Here is a 14,000-nt window from a genome sequence, read left to right on the forward strand (position 1 = left end):
GAGAGTAGCACTTTTTATGAGGGTGCAATTTTTGGAAGATACAGGACGTTTTACAGTGTTCTCTTGGAAGCGGATACAAAGGGATAGGGTGGTGATCCACTAGGTGAGGGTCTGACTCTTTTCAGAGGTGGGCTTGATGGAACAGGCAAAGCAATAAACCCTCGCCATTCACAGGAGATACAGAGATCAAGCGAATCCCATGCCACACTTCCTTCCAATTAGAGGATGAAAGTTCCACAAATACGGTGGTCGTAGTGTTTGTGAGACTTGAATCAGTAAAAACAGACATGGGTTTCCTAAGTTCATCTCTCAGGGATCTCATAGCTTGACTTACAGTATGTGGGAGTGAAAGTCATTCTCTGAATATGACATGCAGCTTTGAATGGCTCTATTCCAAACTTAACTGTCTACATAGGTGGCTCTCTTTCAAGACAGGAACCCAATAGAATATGACTTGAAACACTTTACATAGGCAGCAACTCCATTACCAGACAAACGCACACCACACAGGATGGATGGATGGAGGAACAGATACTGTAGATGGATGGATGGATGGATGATAGACAGATACTGTAGATGGATGAATGGATGGATGGATGGATGGACGGACAGCAGACAGACAGACAGACAGACAGACAGACAGATAGATAGATATTGTGACTATATTAACCCCAAGGAGTACGTGAGAAGCTGCCTTAAATTTGGCCAAAATTTTCCTGCCTACTCTCAGCTGGAACAGATTTTGTGTTGTGCCTATGATCCCTAACTACGCAGGTAGCTCACTAAGATTTGGAACAGAGCCCATCTGCACATGCATGGAACTTATTCTGTGAGTGGCGAGAATCTGCTGCATCTATCTGCACTACCTGCAGTGCTTGTCTGGGTCTCGAGCCTGCGGAGTGCCCACAGACACCTCGTCCAAATCCACTGGGCAAGTAGGAAGAAGTGTGGAAGAGAGCAGAGGAAGGACAGGGGACAGGGGGTCTTCGCTTGGGGAGGTGGAGGTTGAGGAGGTGACAGAGGAACCCCGGGACGGGAGGGCCCCCAAGGACCTGACCGATGCCCAAGAAGACAGTCTGGGTGATATCGGGGGGCCAAAATCTGGGGTAAAAGGAGGGGAGGACACTGGGGCCTTGCGGATAACCTTGATCTCAGACCTGTCCCGGAGGTTTTCCTCATTGTCTGTATCAGCGGCATTAGGAATGAAGTTGACCATGCACTTTAAAGGCAAACACAAGCTAGAAGCTTCATCTACTGTTGATGGCATCCAGCTACGAACAACAAAATAACAGCAGAAGATCTAGTAAATGATGGTGAACACCATGATATGTTGGGAGACATTTATGTTAGTCAAGTCAGGGAAGAGATAACATCAGAAAATGGATAAGGATCTACTATCTGGTTTCTAGCTCTAAGACTCTACACCCTGAAATCCTATTCCTGCTGAAATACCTTTCGGATGCCTGTCTAGAAAGCTCTGTTTTCTGAATCTCCTCATCCTTTTCCTCCTCTTCCTCCTCTCTGTGGCGAAAAGGAGGGGTTGAGGGTTGGAAGGAGGGATGAGTAAAGAAAGGAGAGGAAGAACAAATGAAAGGAGAGGACAAGAACAAGAACCTTCACCACATGCTCTGATGGCAAACAATATGACACAGGTAATCACAACACAAAACTTTTAGGAAAAGTCATGTTATGTTACTTGGTCAAACTTCATGTCATGTCAACCCAATATGCAGGAAACCACTGCGAAGGATGCTGCCTTCAAAGCGCTATTGGAATAATCATAAATATTTTTTTCTAGACCAGGGGTAGGCAAGGTCGGTCCTAGAGAGTCACTGTCCTGCAGAGTTTAGCTCCAACCCTGAAAACAAATCTCACCTGCCTATAGCCTTAGTAATCCTTAAGACATTGATTCTGTCCCAAATGGCACACTTCACGTGCACTTGCGGTCTTGTGCACTTACAATGGCCGCCTCGTGTGTGTGTCCGTTAAGTCCATGAGACTGTAGGGTGTCCCATTTGTCATTTTAGCTTTCAGAAGGGTGCTCGACAGTGCCCCCTTTGCGGCCAGTATGCGCTCTCGATGTGCACTGAGGCGAGCTCTGTGGCAGACCTCTACCTGACAGTCAAATCGGCATTACATCATGAAAGTGTGGACTCGGAGGAAAATCCCAGGGTTTAGGGTGCGATTTGCAGGACTCTGCAGGACAGCGGCTGTCTAGGATTGAACATGCCTACCCCTGTCCTAGATGAAAATTAGACACAAATGGCCTCTCAAGTCGTATGTATGACTGGGAAACCCAAGAGATAATTTTGATACTGCATTTATGACTTTGGGCTGTAAACTATAAACATGGAGGAGGAGCAAACCATTGCTGTAGTGACTGCTATGTTTTATCCGTTTTGCCCACAACATCTATATTGCTTTCTCTTGTCGTTACAGTCACGTAACATACATATTGTATGTAACACAATGAAAATAGCATTTATTTGACTGAAATTATGGAATCGTGATTCCAAGATGATTATCTAGATTCCACAAGTAACAATTATCAACTCTTAAGTTAGTGGTGAATGCGGGTAATGTTTATATAGTTGCCAGAAAATGGGATATTACACCTCAAAATGTGTTGGATATTGACTAAATATTTTCTATTAAGTTTGGCTTTAATAAGCTTTTTCCCCAAGAAATAGGCAATAATGAACCTGGTGTCCTCCATGTTTCTTATTCTTTCCCACAACAAAGCACTCGATTGTGACAAACTTATAATTACGTCTTCAGAAGTGGGACGTAGGAAATATCTGATAGCAAATGAAAGCAGCATGAATCTATAGACCGAAATAGACAACACAATCAGTGTAGTCTGAATGCTGAACGAATGACTTCTTTGAGCCGATACTTTTTCGTCAATCACAGTGAGTGCATATACATGCACGCTCTTAAACTGATTATGCTTAATAAGACAACAACTCCTATGGTTATGTAAATGCGTTAAACTGTTTTCATTTATCGGCATAAGGTCATAAAAAATTAACATCACAACTCACAGAACAAATGGAATACTCTGAGTAGAATGGTTGTTTATGTTTTGATGTAACCTCTGGGAAATAACCAGTTTTTTTGATTAAAATATGGTTTACTTTCTTTGCCAGGTTATTTATATGTAAGGTTATCAATATGTTGGTCAACTCTAATGAGTCAGTTCTTTCAATGAATCAAGCACACATAAAAAGGCGGCCAGTCTGCCACTAAAAAGACCATGAAAAGTCATTTATTTTGCAAGAATCATTTTAAATTTATCATTTGGAAATTGTAATTGTATTTAATCTTTCAAAATATTTAATTTATCACAATTCCCATCGTCAAAACAGAACAATAACTGATTTTTGGGTCACGACCCACCAGTTGAGACCCACTGAGTTACACAACAGTCAACACAGCAAAGAATTAAGACCTTTAGGAAGAAGAGGAGAAGTCCCGTGCCTTACTGCTCAAGGGTCTCGCTCTCTCTCTCCATCTCCCAGTAGACTGATATTTATTACTAATATGGAAAACACAGCACTTCAAAGGTCCTTCTAATTTCCTGTGGTGGGTTAGCTAACAGACGTCAGGATCAGATGACTGACTGAGATGAATTCAACTATCTGTCAACCAAACCACTCAAAGAAAAATAACCCATGAAGCCCATCACTAACAGCAGATCCTGTCATCAATAATCGAAAGCACAAGCAGTCTGTTCAGCTCAACAAAAGGAGGAGAGTGACGTGAGATATAAAGAGATAGTGACAGGAGTATTGCTGGCTCTCAGACATATTCTTGCTTTACTGGCTACTATCTGACTGCAGGCTTTCAGACAGGCACAAGTTCATAGCAACAGTTTTGTTCGTAGTTACAGTTTACAGATGTTGCTTGTCGATAATTATTTAGCATTATGGCTGAGATAACGAACATGATAACAGATACTATAACAGATAATAACAGATACTAGATATCAAGACATTTTAAGAGGGAAATTTTAGATATTTTACTATAGTTTAATCAGTATTTTAATCAATTTTGTTTTCACCTCCTAGTAAAAACATGTAAATGTCTTTAAAACAACATACATATACTTGAGAAGGTAATAAGATTTGTTCTAAAATAAGATCATTTTTATAAGATATATTTTTAAAACATATGTACCATCCAAAATGTTTGGTCAGTACAATTCTGTCGTTTTTTTGCTCACCAAGGCTGCATTTATTAAAAATAAATAAAGAAATAAAAAATAAAAACATTTTATTATTATTATTTTTATTATTTATGTAATGGCAAAGCTTAATTTTCAGCAGCCATTACTCCAGTCTTCAGTGTCACATGATCCTTCAGAAATAATTCTAATATGCTGATCTGGCGCTTATGAAATATTTCTTATTAATACCAATGTTGAAAACAGTTGTGCTGCTTAATATTTTTGTGGAAACTGTGATACACTTTTTGTCTTTACTGTCACATTTTATTTAATTTAATGCACCCTTGCAAAACAAAAATATGAATTTCTTTTCTTTTCTCAACTTTTCTCAATATCTCAACTTTTGAACATCATTAATATAGGAAATAATTACATGATATAATATATATTATACAAATACATTTTAATCTATGAACTATATATAATTTGAGGCTTAAAAACATTCTTCTTGCAATGTCTGTATTAATATTATGTTATATTATAATGTATTGTATTATTATATTATATTATATATTTGTATTTGTATTTATATTATTTATATTTATACTTGCATTTTCATCTTCTTACAAGGATTTTATGATGCTTAAACACCAATGAACTTCTGATTAGATCTCTACTCTTGATTACAGGACTCACAGTACGTTGTAATTACTCAAATGTGATGGCCAATCTAACACAGTGGTGAGTAAATTTTCCGGGCACTGTAATTCAATATCACATCTATAAGATCCTCCCAGAGACACAGAATACATCCAGACTCCCCAACATTTCACTAACAGAGAGCGGCTTAACTGGACTGTACTCTCTCTCTCTACCGCCTTATGTGACCTTACCGTGTCCCTACTTACGACTGACTCGCTGGATGAGAGAAAAACCATATGAAGCTTTTTCGGTGGCTGATATACTACTGTGATTCCCAGTTTGGATATCTATGCGTTCACCTTTGTCCTTTGAAACATTCAAAGGATACGTATTAAGTTGTATTATTATAGTTTACAACAAAATATACAAGGACAAGATCGAGCACCTCATGCTGTGCTACAGTCCTGAGAAGTATGCATGGCTCGAACCACCATATTTCAGTAACTTCCTATTTCCTCTCAGCCTCACAGGTTCCCACCACCTCCCTCATGTACATATGATTAATATGAATGTCTGTGCACTAGCAAGTGCTCTCTGTCTCTCCCTCGGAGCATTATTAAATTCTCCATCTTCTTTTGGGACTTAAAAACTCTCATGTCAAAAGTAACGTGATAGAACACCCAATATAAAACTGCTTCCTGTTCTTTAAAAATCAGTACATTCTGAACTACACATAGTGTTTTATGGCTGAAAATGAATACATGTGGTCTGGGGAGGGTAAAAAATGGCTTAGTGTAAGGATTTTCACTTTCACTTTCACTTTCACTTTTTTATAGATGTCGCAAGACAACAATTGAAAGTGTCATATCATTAGTTTTACATTTTCATAATCTGTGTATTGTTTAGTTGTCCAGTAAAAATAACTACACATACAAGATAAATGTACTTCAGAAGCAAAATTATCTAGTAGATACATTATTTGTCAACTGTTTAAAATAGTCTAAATAAATAAACTGTCTAAATAAATAAATACACTGTCTAAACAAACAAACAAACAAAAAACTTTAAAATGTAAACATTTTATTTATATTGTTTGTATATATTATTTGAAAAACAAATCACACACAAAGTTGCTTCTCAAGTAAATGCACATAATCTTATGTATCATATTTGACTGGCTATTTAAAATAAGTTATTCGAAGTTAAAAACTTTGATAAGTAATAACAATTATACTTATTCCACAAAAATAAATAAATGACGTTTATTATAAATAAATAAATAAACATGTTACATGTCCAACATTCTTAAAGCATATTAATGAAAATGTTAGTTAATGACGTTTAATAAATGAAGTTTATTATAAATGATGTAAATAAATAAATAAATAAATAAAACTCTTACATGCCAGCATTCTTAAGGTATAGGTATGAAGGTATGACATTTTAGTTACATCCTTGTATAAAGGATCCTGTTACTTGTTTTAAATGTAGTATAAATGTACTATAGACACAATGTAAATTATTCAACTTCTATCTCTCTTTTTCTCTCTTCTCACCTTTCGCTGATATCGTCTATTCTCTGGCCACTGAGGGGCAGGATGTTGGGCGTGTGGCTGTGACAGGGGGAAGAAGGAGCAGAGGTGTGGCCTTTCCCGTTTTGGAGTGAATGTCTTCGGCTGCGGCGACGTTCCAAACCCCGCCTCTCAGGTGTGGCTCCTACGCTGGCCCGACGCCGACTTATGTGTCCGGATGGAGGAGGCTGAGTCTCATCATCGCCGTCTTCATGACGTAGGGTTGACTATGAATAAACACGACTATTAGACTAACAGCAAACATTGCATCTTTATTAAGGATTTATATATCAAGTATTACGTTTTTGTTCATAAAATTCTTCATACATTTTAGTTTTGGTGCAAAAAAACAACAATAAATGTTGAATTGAAAAGCAAACTAAGCACATGCTAACCTCATAGATGTTGAACTGTTCCACTAGGTCCAAATCTGTGCCCTTCCTGTTGATGTGTCTCTGGGCCACGGCCTCCATGCCCTGCTCCTCCAGACTGTCAACCACATCATAGAACGTGTCCTGGTCAGGAAGACCAGCTAATGTCTGCAGGAATACCACAGATACATGAGAATAAAACAATCTGGTCTCATGGCAAAAACGTACCCGGGGGTACATTTTCGCGAGACGCGAAATACATACCAATAAGTACATATCACTGCAGTTTCCAAAAGAAATGAACACTAGAGGCAGTAAAACTCCGACACCTTTTATTCCTTTTCACACACATTTACAGAGTTTCGATTAATTTTAATATGCTGGGAGATTTGAAAACGGATGCTTTTGAACGTTAGCACCGCACATATCCAGCTTCATATTAATGGGTTTTCATCGACGGTAGGTTTGTTCGGTAGCTCACGGAGTACGGAGACGTACTTGAGAGGCAAGGAGCTCCGTGTCTTCTCGTGTAACTACGGTTCGACAAATGGTTCAAATCTGCATATAAGTAAGTTCAAATGACACGGTTGCATCAACAAATGCGTTTTTATATCAGTTTTGCATTTGTTAACACTATTGGGTAGGTTTAGGGTTGGGTTTCGTGTAGGGCATATTTCCAACACGATAGAGCATTAACTTTTAGCGACAGTCCCCGGATATTTGAATTCTGAACCGCCGCAATATGTACCTGAAGCAACGCAGTAAAAACACAGCAATACGTACCTATATCAACGTAATAGAAACGTGCCAGGGTTCACGTATTGAACCCGTGTTTTAGCGCCACTCAGTGGACATTTCTCTTTGAAACTGAGGTGAAACGTGCAGTAAGGTACGTAAAAACGGTGTTGCAGAAAAGCACCCAGAGGTACGTATTTTTATGAGACTGGGTTGGAATAAAAGTACTAATGTAACTTTATGTATAACACCACGTGACTGAGAGTGAGCAAAAAGAGTGACATTTTTGAAACATAATACTGTACTGGTACCTTGTTGATAAGGGTCATGGCATAAACCAATAGCTCAGTGTCCATTCCATCTTTTTCATCCAAGATTTCCATGGCATTAGACCAGGGCTTACAGCCTGGATACACGTAAACGAAAGGGTCAATGACACATAAGAGAGTATACATTTTTTAAGGTAAAATGTATGCAAATATATACAAATATCATTAATCATTCATTTATAAATATCACCACATGACATTTTAAAACCAAAGATCAAATGATCTGATATTTAAGGACTTATTAGCTTTGACACAGTAATGGCATATGATATAATTTCCTGTTTTATGTTGTGTTTTGTTTTGTTTTCAGGCATTGTTTCGCTTCCTGTATCCTTGTAAGCCGCTTTGGATAAAAGTGTCTGCTAAATGAATAAATGTAACATGTTTAGTTTTTTTGTTTGTTTTGTTTTGGTGTGTTTTGTGTTTTATTTTGCTGTGTTGTGTTTTGTTTTTTTGAGTCTTGTGCCACATGGCTTTGATTTGGCAGACAAAAGCTGTCTTAAAAAACGAAAAAATAAAGAAACGTATTGAAACAAATTCACTGGATTCAAAGGAACTGTGGTTTAATAAACATCTAACGGTTTTTGAAGTACATCGGTTGAAATATGGCTGGTTCACAGAGAAATGAGCAGCATTAGTTTGAGGAGAAAATGTCTGATATGTAGATTAATAGCAGGAGACGTTCTGCTTCATCTGCCAGCCTGTCTGTCTCTCACTGGGAGACCAGAGACAGCGTTCTCTCTTCTTATGTAACAGCATTAAACTTTCATTCTAGCTGTCCTATCAACAATTTTTTTCCCATTCCATTAATCTTGATTTACTCTGCAGGCTATCAAATTTTGTTCACTGCCAAGCCAGGGGCCGATAATATGAGCAATTACGTAAAAAATATCTTAAAAAGCGTCAAGAACAATTTGTTATCTGTTGCTTTCTCTCTTCTAGGTAACCAAACCTCATCAGAGAAGAGCGTTTCTCGCTATCATTTTAGTCCCCCCCGCACACACAGTAACATCCAGAGCTCAGCTTGGACTCAAATACAGAGACTGAGAGTTGAAAATGGATTTCCAGAGACACTGCGACAACTTTCCAAGAGTATTTCACCTTTCATAAGCGTGGGTGTGTTTGTTTTTGTAATGTGTGTATGTTACCTTGCTTGGTGTCTACGGTGTTGACGGCCTGGATGAGGAGAGGTGCGTTGGTCTCGGTGTATTCCACAAAAACCAGCAGCAGCTTCAGAGCAGTTTTAACAACCAACCGGAACTGCACACATGTACACACACAAAGAAACACTATTTATTTCTATACAACAACATAACACTAATCATAACATTTGCCCTTACAGCCAATAATATGAAATTTTGCAGCTCACACATGATCTTACACTGTCTAGACTAAATTGAATAAATATTTAAAGAGTGTAAATGCCCAGAAAATATCTTGACACATTTTCCTGAATGGGGTACCATGGAGGATATTGATAACAGCCTCTGACACATGACTGCACACTGACAGGAGAAGGAGCTACTTTAAATGTCCCGTAAGTAGCCTGTGTTGTAACCCTTTTTTCCTGTCTGTTCTCTATTCTCCTGGATTTGTAGTCCCCTTAGACATCTTAGTTCCCATTCAGTCAGTCACGTTCTACGTTACGTCAGTGAGTGACGAATTGGGATCTCGCCCGAGAGTGTTTATTTTTCTTACCCCACAGTCATTATTTATTTATTCATTCATATATTCATTTATTTGTTTATTTATATGTGCTTTAAGCATGCAGTAAATCGAACAAACTTTTGTGAGGTTAATGCTAAAAAAAATAAAAATAACTTGCTAAAGGGTTAAAAATAAACTCAAGTTATTATATATTTTCTAAAAAAAAACTGGTTTTATAAGTGTATACAATTTTTCTTCTTGTAATCTTGTAATTATCTAAGTTCAGATATTGCTACAGGAAAACAAAAATTTCAGATTTAAATTTTGCTTTTGCAAAATTATACATGATTTCTTAAATGCATTAGACATGGCAATATTGACACATTGTATTTCCCTGATAAGGAAAATGTGAAAAAGAGAAGAACCGCGGAAATCCAACAGACCAAAAAAAACAGGGTCAAGCATGTGTATATGGAGTGGAGAATGGGAGGAGAAACGAGAAACAGATCTGTGTTTAATAAAGTAAGAGCTGCTCTTTCAAACCATACTGCATCTTTCATATGTGTCATATAACAGAAAGAGAGAGAAGAAGAAATGCATTTAAACATGGCTGCATCCAACACAGAGCTGCATAATAATATCTGTTGATGTGGTGATCACAAATATCCATTCACATCCAACCTCTAACACACACACACACACACACATCCACACACACATCCATGCGTCCTATATCCTATGTGCTCATATTGCCACTAGAGGGCTGGACGGGACTGAGAGAGGAAATCAGTCCAGAACATTGATCGTGCCGTGCAAAACCGTGCCACACTCTGTGTGCTGGCACACCTGGAAGCTGCCCTGCTGAGTTAAAGCATGCTTTACAAACATTGGCTTAAAAGAACATAAATACAGGGAAAAAACAGGAAAGTCAGTCATGAACACTGCGTGCAAAACTACGCCACCCTGTGAGTATTGTTCAAGTTGGCACACCTGGAAGCTGCCCTAATTTAAAACATTTGCAAACATTGGCAAAAAGAACATAAATACAAGAAACAGTACCTTCTGGGCCTTATTGAATTCATTACCTCAAAACAAAATAATAGATCTGGATATTCAAAGCAAGAGTTTCTCATTTACTTTTGCTTTAAGACTAGGTTTAAAAAAACATTGTATTAACATTACATTGAAGTGCATAGGCCCAGCAATACTCAAAATTATACACATGACATAGGCTGAATAAAGTTGAATAGCATGTCAAAATTGTGTTATTTGCATTTTATTTTTATTTGAATTTTATTTATATAATTCATGATATGCTATTATATACATCAAGCATTATAAGTAAGGACACACCGATATGAATGAAATTCTGGCCGATACCAATAAGCCAATTATTTTCATGTTATGGCTTCTATTTTGTCTAAATAAATTAAGAGTGAAACACCAAAAACTAAAATCAACTGTTTTAAATAAACTGTTTCAGCTGTTTTACTCTACAAGTGAATTTAGGCACCACAATCTGATAATCTATGTGAAAACTGCATATTCCTTTTGAGGTTTGCTTAAAAATTATATTTAATGGTGTTATTAAATTATTAATGTTTTTATATTAACTTTAAGTTAGAACAATTAAATATTTAATTTCAGCTGATATATGTATTAACCCTTGCTAATAAAACAAACAAACAAACAAACAAAAAAACATTGAAAATAACCGATAACCAATATGGTACCGATATATCATGTATCACTTGACCCACTAGGAAGCAGGAAAAATCACAAAGTGAAATACACACACCCATTAATAATTTTCATAGTGAAATGTATTTTACCTTTGATCCGACCAGTGTGTAAAGCCACTGTACAGTTTCAGTGTGTCCAATAAGCCCATTCATTCCATCCACATAAAGCATGATTTGTCCAAGAGCTAAAAGAGAGGAGAGAGAAATATATAAATATATTTATGTCCCAGCAGTTTGACAAGTCTGACAACCCCACTACCAAAACTCTTCAATATTCAAGTCTTGTTATAGCTTGGATTCCAGTATTCAAACGCCTATAAAAATACAGATCAAAACTAAAAACAATATTAAATCATCTTTCAATAATTTTTTGTTAAATAAAATAATAATGTAATATCATTTTAATAAAATAATAACTTTTTTATTGAAATTAAAAAAGAAAAGTTGAATTATTGCTCTAACTGCCTTGAAGGATTGTTTCCCATGTGCTATTCATTTGTTGCAATAGGTAATAGGCTATAGGTAATAGGTTTTATAATAATTTTTTATTTATTTTTGGATTTGGCCAACACCTTAATCCATATTGCATTCAAGACATACATTTTTATCAGCTCATGCATTCCTTGGGAATTGAACCCATTACCTTGCTGTTGCTAGTGCCATGTTATAATGTTTGAGCAACAGGAAAACAATAAATAGATCACTGCTTTGAAGCCAAGTTAATCAATTACATCTACTGGATTAGAATTAAAACTTTATTTCATTACAAAAGGATAAATTCATGCGTGTTAGCATGGGATTTGAACCCAGAAGCATGAATTCAACCTCTGGCCCACCTCCCCATTGGATAGTCCTTTTATTGCACAAGTAAATTTAGAACGTGTAAGTTCTTAAAGTTTTTAGTATTTAATATTCCTTAAGCAAAACTGTGTGCTTTAAAGATGATTGATTTTCACTTACACGCAACAATGAAGCAAAACTGTCTTGTTCCACTGATGTGCATGAGCATGTGTGTGTGTGTATGTGTGTGTGTGTGTGTGTGTGTGTCAATGCATGTGCACAGCAGTGATACAGCAGTGTTTCCATTGTCTTCATAAAACATCATTGGCTCTCCTTAGCAACTCAGGGGAGGTCTTCTGGTGAGGGAAGTGTCGTGACAGAGACTGAACCATAAAGAAAATGCTTCACACACCAATGAACCCTCACATATGTGCCCAAAGTTTAAAGCAATCAGAGTACAAACAGATACAGTCCTCTATATGTGAATATATATCAGGATTTCGCTCTGATCAAAGAGAAGAGTGTCAATGAGATCCATCTGGAGCTGTCTGAATCACATCTCTGCTGCAAAGAGTTATTGTATCATACACACACACACACACACACACACACACACTAACACACTAACTCGCATGCTCCCTGGATGATATAAGCTGTAACAGGTGAACCGTTCTCAAATAAACAACTGAACTGTTACACTTTGAGACTTCACACAAACACACCAACATAAAACCACATTTATAGGTTAATGCGTTCAAGTTGCATGAAATTACAACATAAGTGTTCTGGAACTAAATAATGATGGTGGAAGCAAGCATTACCAAGCAATCCTACTTTAAAGCGGTCATATGATGCTGCTAAAAAGAACATTCTTTTGTGTATTTGGTGTAATGAAATGTGTTTATGCGGTTTAAGGTTCAAAAAACACATTATTTTCCACATACTGTACATTATTGTTTCTCCTCTATGCCCCGCCTTTCTGAAACGCGTAGATTTTTACAAAGCTCATCGGTCTGAAAAAGCGAGGTGTGCTCTGATTGGCCAGCTATCCAGTGCGTTGTGATTGGCCGAATTCCTCAAGCATGTGACGGAAATAGTACGTTCCTTACCATATTGTGATGCCTGCAGCAACAACATGTGACGACCCCGGGCTGGACTCTGCTTCGTCCACGGTGAAAGCCGATCCGGCAATCGACAGCGCGAAGTTGAAGTATTTCCTCAGCGACCAGCACGGATCAGCTCCAGGCATGACGAAGCGGATATCGTCCTCTTTTGGAAGGCCAAACAAAGTAGTTTCGCTTTCACAACGAATCACACAGCGCCTTCACGACATGGCGGCGGCGGCAACAATACTACAGCGAGAATAAAAGTTACGCCTTCTTTCTTTGCGTAAACATTTGGGCGGCGTTATGCAAATCTTCACACAGTGACGTAGACATGTGGGGGCGTGTTAGGAGGAGCCGTTTTAGGTAGGCGTGGCTGACTCTTAACTTTTATAAAGAATATTTCTTTGGATTTGAGACTTTAGTCTTTGCAACTTTACAGATCTTCTTTATGCACTAAGAGCTTGTAACAGTCCAAAGAGAAAGGAAAAATTGAAATCGCATCATATGACCCCTTTAACTGTTGATCATCATTTTCCCAGACAAGCTTGAGTGTTTGTATAGTTTTACACTAAACACATTTACATTTTGCAATTGAATGCATATGATGACATGATGAAAACCCCAATGTAGACATTTGCTGTTAATGCTATTAAAATGAATGTCACTTCATTTAAGTATTAATAATCACAAATGGTCATTGAAATATGTGGATAGTAATTAATTAATAGTTTTAATTAATTAATAATTAATAGTTTCAAATAGAACGTGTTATAGAAAAATTAGGAACAGTTCTGTTCACATAAACTAATCTTATTACTCAAAATTGTGATGTGCAGTTGTAACTGAAAAGATTCTTTAATGAGATATGGCAGATAGGATTTGCAATATCATTCCAGCCGCATGTAACAA

The 14,000-nt window shown here is 37.3% G+C and overlaps 1 protein-coding gene across 1 annotated transcript in view; it reads right to left on the bottom strand.

The window, feature by feature from the left end:
* Window positions 1–14,000, bottom strand: part of LOC107596716 (FH1/FH2 domain-containing protein 3-like) — a 201,434-nt gene that overhangs the window by 35,076 nt on the left and 152,358 nt on the right. Inside the window, exons 6-12 of the mRNA XM_016287514.1 lie at window positions 11,296–11,390; window positions 8,965–9,076; window positions 7,799–7,893; window positions 6,777–6,920; window positions 6,367–6,608; window positions 1,453–1,521; window positions 867–1,271 (exon numbers count right to left, since the gene is read on the bottom strand). Of these exons, the coding sequence (XP_016143000.1) occupies window positions 867–1,271; window positions 1,453–1,521; window positions 6,367–6,608; window positions 6,777–6,920; window positions 7,799–7,893; window positions 8,965–9,076; window positions 11,296–11,390 (1,162 nt within the window). The remainder of the gene's footprint in view (window positions 1–866; window positions 1,272–1,452; window positions 1,522–6,366; window positions 6,609–6,776; window positions 6,921–7,798; window positions 7,894–8,964; window positions 9,077–11,295; window positions 11,391–14,000) is intronic.

The sequence above is a fragment of the Sinocyclocheilus grahami genome, unplaced genomic scaffold (assembly GCF_001515645.1).
Source record: "Sinocyclocheilus grahami isolate Dianchi unplaced genomic scaffold, SAMN03320097.WGS_v1.1 scaffold222.1, whole genome shotgun sequence".
Classification (NCBI taxonomy): domain Eukaryota; kingdom Metazoa; phylum Chordata; class Actinopteri; order Cypriniformes; family Cyprinidae; genus Sinocyclocheilus; species Sinocyclocheilus grahami.